This window comes from Mirounga leonina, unplaced genomic scaffold, assembly GCF_011800145.1.
Source record: "Mirounga leonina isolate KUSES-001 unplaced genomic scaffold, KU_Mleo_1.0 Mir_178, whole genome shotgun sequence".
Taxonomy (NCBI): domain Eukaryota; kingdom Metazoa; phylum Chordata; class Mammalia; order Carnivora; family Phocidae; genus Mirounga; species Mirounga leonina.
The window spans coordinates 24,112,759-24,117,139 of record NW_023270464.1 but is presented as its reverse complement, the minus strand read 5'-3'; the positions used below and the strand labels follow the sequence as shown (position 1 = coordinate 24,117,139).

General features: G+C 56.9%; 1 protein-coding gene across 2 annotated transcripts; it reads left to right on the top strand.

Annotated features, from left to right (window-relative positions):
* Positions 1 to 957: 957 nt before the first annotated feature.
* NMB (neuromedin B) lies at positions 958 to 3,924 on the top strand. Of its 2 annotated transcripts, none has more exons than XM_035024356.1 (3): positions 958 to 1,163; positions 1,781 to 1,953; positions 3,650 to 3,924. In XM_035024356.1, exons 1-3 carry the CDS (start codon positions 1,007 to 1,009, stop codon positions 3,779 to 3,781), a joined length of 462 nt encoding a protein of 153 aa, XP_034880247.1. In that variant the 5' UTR covers positions 958 to 1,006; the 3' UTR covers positions 3,782 to 3,924. The 2 variants fall into 2 exon arrangements, with proteins under 2 accessions (XP_034880247.1, XP_034880248.1); XM_035024357.1 differs by having other exon boundaries at positions 3,645 to 3,924.
* The last annotated feature ends 457 nt before the right edge of the window (positions 3,925 to 4,381 follow it).

Sequence of the window (4,381 nt, the reverse complement as noted above, 5' to 3'; positions counted from 1 at the left end):
GTGCTCCTGAACATTGGTGTTGAGTAAACATTTAAGCAAAAATAAATGTATTATTCTGGAGCACAGTGTTTTACTCATTAAGTGATGGCACTGACCCCAAAGTTCTTTCCAAGGCACGTGTGGACTTGGGAGGACGAGAGTGCTGGGTGTGAGAGGCCCGTCCTATAGGGCTGCTCCTTCCTGCCACAAAATAATTGTGCTAAAAAAATGTAAAATTATCACAAATAGAGCCACGTGGTTATTACTATTTCACAGTTGAAGAAAGTGAGGTTCAATGAGGTCACACAGTTTATATATGAATTCCTGGTCCGGTGCTCTTTCCATTTCCCTGACCCGGAGATCTGCCTCCTGCCCAAGTGCTAGGCCAGGCTCCCCCCAGTACAGCGTCCATTCTTGGGGTGGGAGGTGCTCACTATCTCACCATCCATCACTGCACTGCCAGCCCGAGCACCTGCTGTGGTTTCTACACCACCTGGGGAATGCTGGCGGTGAGAGGGCAGAGAGCAGGGTGAACACGGTCACACCCCCTCAGAGGGAGGGCCCGGCAGGCATTTTACGGCTCGCCTAGTGCCTGGCACTTTGCTGGGCACTGTAGCGCCAGTCTCCTCCCCGGCCCCGACACTTTTACCCTTGTAAAGAGAGGTTCCGAGGCGAAGTAACCACTCGTGGGCCTAAAGCCAGTGGGAGTGGCTAGGCGGCCGCCAGGGGAACGGGCTTTGCCCCGGGTCAGGGTCCTCCGCTGGACGGTGGTGCACATGGACGCCAACGCCCTGCGGAGGCGATGCCCACGCGGGCGCAGAAGCTTAAGCGCTCAGCGCCCGGGGTCCTGCGGGGCGGGGCGTCCTGCGAGGGCGGGGCCGGGGCGGCTGCGAGCGCACCGGGGGGCGGGCTTCTCGGAGCAGGCTCCGCCCCCCAGGGGCGAGGGTTTAAAAGGAGGGAAGGAGGCGGCCTCGACTCCAGCGGCTGGGAAGCGCGCCAGGGGTGGAGGAGCGGCGAGGGTACAGCCATGACCCTGCGGGCGGGGGGCGCTCGGCTGCTCGGCGGACTCCTGCTCTTCACTCTGCTCGCTGCCGGCGCCGCGCCACTCAGCTGGGATCTCCCAGAGCCCCGCAGCCGGACCAGCAAGATCGGAGTGCACCCGCGGGGCAACCTCTGGGCCACCGGTAAGTCTTCGGGACCCGGACAAGCGCCCCTCACCCTGCTCTGATCCCATTTTCCTTCTCAGGCCGTTCCTCAGCCACGGACACTCGTGTTCGCGTTGCTGAGAACCCTGGAACTCGTCTAATTTAATAGATGGGAAACTTGAGACCCAGACAGTCCGGTGACTTGGCTGCGATCACTCAGCCAGTTAAAGCAGAGCTGGGGTCGGGTCCTTCATCTGCCTGCCAGCCGGTGCCCCTTGCCCTAAGCAAGAGGCTACTGAATCTTCTTCTAACCTCTGGTGTGTCTTCTCTTTGCACCTCCACCTTCCAGACACCTCTTCATCCTCCACTTTCCTCCTTGCCCTCTCCTGTCCCTCCTGTAAGCACACAGCACTACCGGCAGGCTTTCTCCCTGGCCGCGTGCCATCCACCCTCCTCCCGGCTGTGCCACCCTCTCCACCATCTCTACCCGCTCAGGAAAAGCCCAGGTACAGGCTTTGCCGCCACCCAGGGGTATTTGTGTCTCCTTGGAGAAGAGGTGGAGGGAGACTGACCTCGGATCTTCCTGTCATGAGAACTGAAAGTTGGGAGAGATCCTCGCTCCCCAACTTCCTTGTGTCTTGGCACCTCCTTTCTAGGTCACTTCATGGGTAAGAAGAGTCTGGAAACCCCCAGCCCATTCCTCTTGGGGACAGCTCCCCACATCTCTCTGAGGGACCAGAGACTGGGGCTGAGTCATGATCTGCCCAGGATCCTCCTGCTCAAGAAAGTTCTGGGCATGAGCCTTAGCGGCCCAGCACCTCACCCCCAGGTGAGCCAAGCTCCTACCTCAGGCCAAGGAGAGGCCCAGCCAGGGCTGCTGCTGGTTCCAGCATTGGGCATCGGGTGTGACAGCCCCTTGCCCGCGAGGTGTGATGGGCCCCAGAAAGCCAGGGATTCCAGGCTCTCCTTGTGATCCAGAGTCAAAGGGAGAAGACTTCAAAGAAAGGTAACTGACCTTCCCAGCAAACCTCACAGAGCAAGAAGTAGGAAAGAAGTTTCCCCTCACCTAGTTCCCAGTCTGAAGTCACAGCCCAGGATTAATTAGCCAGCCCCTTGCAGCAGGATCTCCCCGCCACACACAGACTTGCCCCACCCCAGTGGTCCACCTTTGCTGTGCCTCATTTGTACTTGTGGTGACAGTTGGGACCCTGAGGCCCAGAAAGGAGAAGAGTCAGCATCCAAGACAGAGTCCAGACCTTGGTCAACCCGACCAGTGCTCTTCCCCGTCGCTCATCTGCCTCCAGGACCCTCAGTGCAGGGTTTCTCAACCTCAGTACTCCTGACATTCTGGGCTGGATAATTCTTTGTTGTGCGGGCTTCCCTGTGCATTGGAGGAAATTTAGTAGTATCCCTTGTCTCTACTCACTGGAGCATCCTCCTCCCCCCACCCCATTTGTGACAACCACAAAAAAATGCCTCCAGACATTGCCAGAGCTCTTGTGAGGGGAAAGGGGCAGGAGCCTAAATTACCCCTGGTTGTAAACCACTGACCCCAAAGCTAGAGCCAAGCCAGCTTTAGTCTCTACCCTGGCAGGAGGGCAGCTCCTCCATTCCCTGCTCCTGGTGCTGTCCCTGGCCCACACCACCTTCCCTTGTACTTTGTTACGATGCCCAGAAGGCAGCATAGTGTGGTAGAATGTGGGTTCCCGTGACAGCGAGCTAGGCTCGTAACCCAGCTATTTTGTAGCCGTGTGACCTTAAAGGCCTCATCTTCCTCATTTATAAAATGAGGATGATAGCGGAGAGCACCCATCTTGTATTAAATGGGACCATTTGTGTCATGAGCTCAGCGTGATGCCTGGCACATAGAAAGCACTTAGTAAACAGGAGCTCTTACCAGTCTGTGAGCTCCCTGGGAGCACCTGTCACAGACTCACCATATCCTCCACTGTGCCTAGCATATAATGCTACATTTTGAAAGAAGGGAGGGGCATTTCCTAGAGAAGGTCCAACTCCATCCCCAGTCAACCTCCCTGGCACTCCTCATGCACAGAACCCCCAGCCTCTGGGGACCTCAGATATAAGGGCCAGCAGCTTGGGCTGGCTGACTCTGAAGGGAGATGATGTCACCTCTGGGGCTGTCAGTCTCGAAGGCCTCAAGCATGCAGACCAACTAGCGAACCTCCCAGGAAGCACTACCTAGCACTGGGGGATGGGGCTTCAGAGGTGAGGTCTGGGGCAGAGCTGGGGGCAGGGAGTGAAAACACTGACACTGGCCCAGGGCCAGGCACATAACGGGGACTTTACTTCCATGATCTCCTTGACTGTCACAAGCACTCTGAGAAAGCCAGTGCCCCGACCCCTTCCAGGCCTCCTTCAGGGGGAAAGGTGCCAGGGGGGCCTGCCTGAGCGGAGAGCCTGCCCCTGCCTACCTCTGTGGATGCCTCACACATAGGAATGGCAGGACGCCCCTGTCATGTGCCCCCTCTGCCCAGGTCAATTCTGTGTGTTCCCGTTCAGTACAGGAGGCCGCTGGTGCAGATGCTGCAGAAGGGATGCCCCTAATGAGGAAGAGCCGCCACCGTGACTTAGACTGTGCCCACCCAGGGAAGGTGCTGAGCAGGACCCTGGCGGTGGCCCCATCTGGATGTAAATAAACCCTGGGCTCAAATATCTGTTACTCCATTACTGTGATTTCTGGTTGTGTCGCCAGGAATATTGCCCATGCAGACACAAATTATGTCCCTGCTGTATTTCTTGCTTCCGTGTTGAAGTTGTGAATAAAACCCTGCTCTTTATATAGAATGTCTGGGCCTCTCCATCCAGCCACATTTGAGGGCTTGGGAGGGAAAGGGGGCTGGAGGACGGCATGTTCAGTGAGACAGTGCTGGCTCGAAAGAGCCAAGAAAACTTCATGACACCAGCCTACTCGGGACTCCTATTCAGTCGCTCACTCAGCAAGCAGGTCCTTCAGTGCCTGTTGTATCCACCAGGTCTTGGGCCAGGTGCTGGGCTCTTGCTCTTCACCTCTGCTACCTTCTGGCACGGGCAAGTCTCTCATGTTTCCTCGCCTGGACGAGGGAGCTGCCTCCACTACAAGATGGGGTTTTGCTGACCCCATTCCATTTCATCCCCATGCCAGGCTTTGAGGGGAGTGAGCCGAGCTAGGGTCCAGACCTCGCTGTCTGCTTACTCTCTTCTCTGGCCATGAGTAGGGTTGCCAGATTTAGCAAATAAAAATACAGGACACTCAGTTA

What these genes read in the sequence shown, in the direction of transcription:
- NMB (XM_035024356.1), top strand. Translation starts at nt 1,007, where the DNA reads ATGACCCTGCGGGCGGGGGGCGCTCGGCTGCTCGGCGGACTCCTGCTC. An exon ending in GGGCAACCTCTGGGCCACCG is followed by an intron (nt 1,164 to 1,780) that starts GTAAGTCTTCGG and finishes CCTCCTTTCTAG; the next exon opens with GTCACTTCATGGGTAAGAAG. An exon ending in GCCCAGCACCTCACCCCCAG is followed by an intron (nt 1,954 to 3,649) that starts GTGAGCCAAGCT and finishes CGTTCAGTACAG; the next exon opens with GAGGCCGCTGGTGCAGATGC.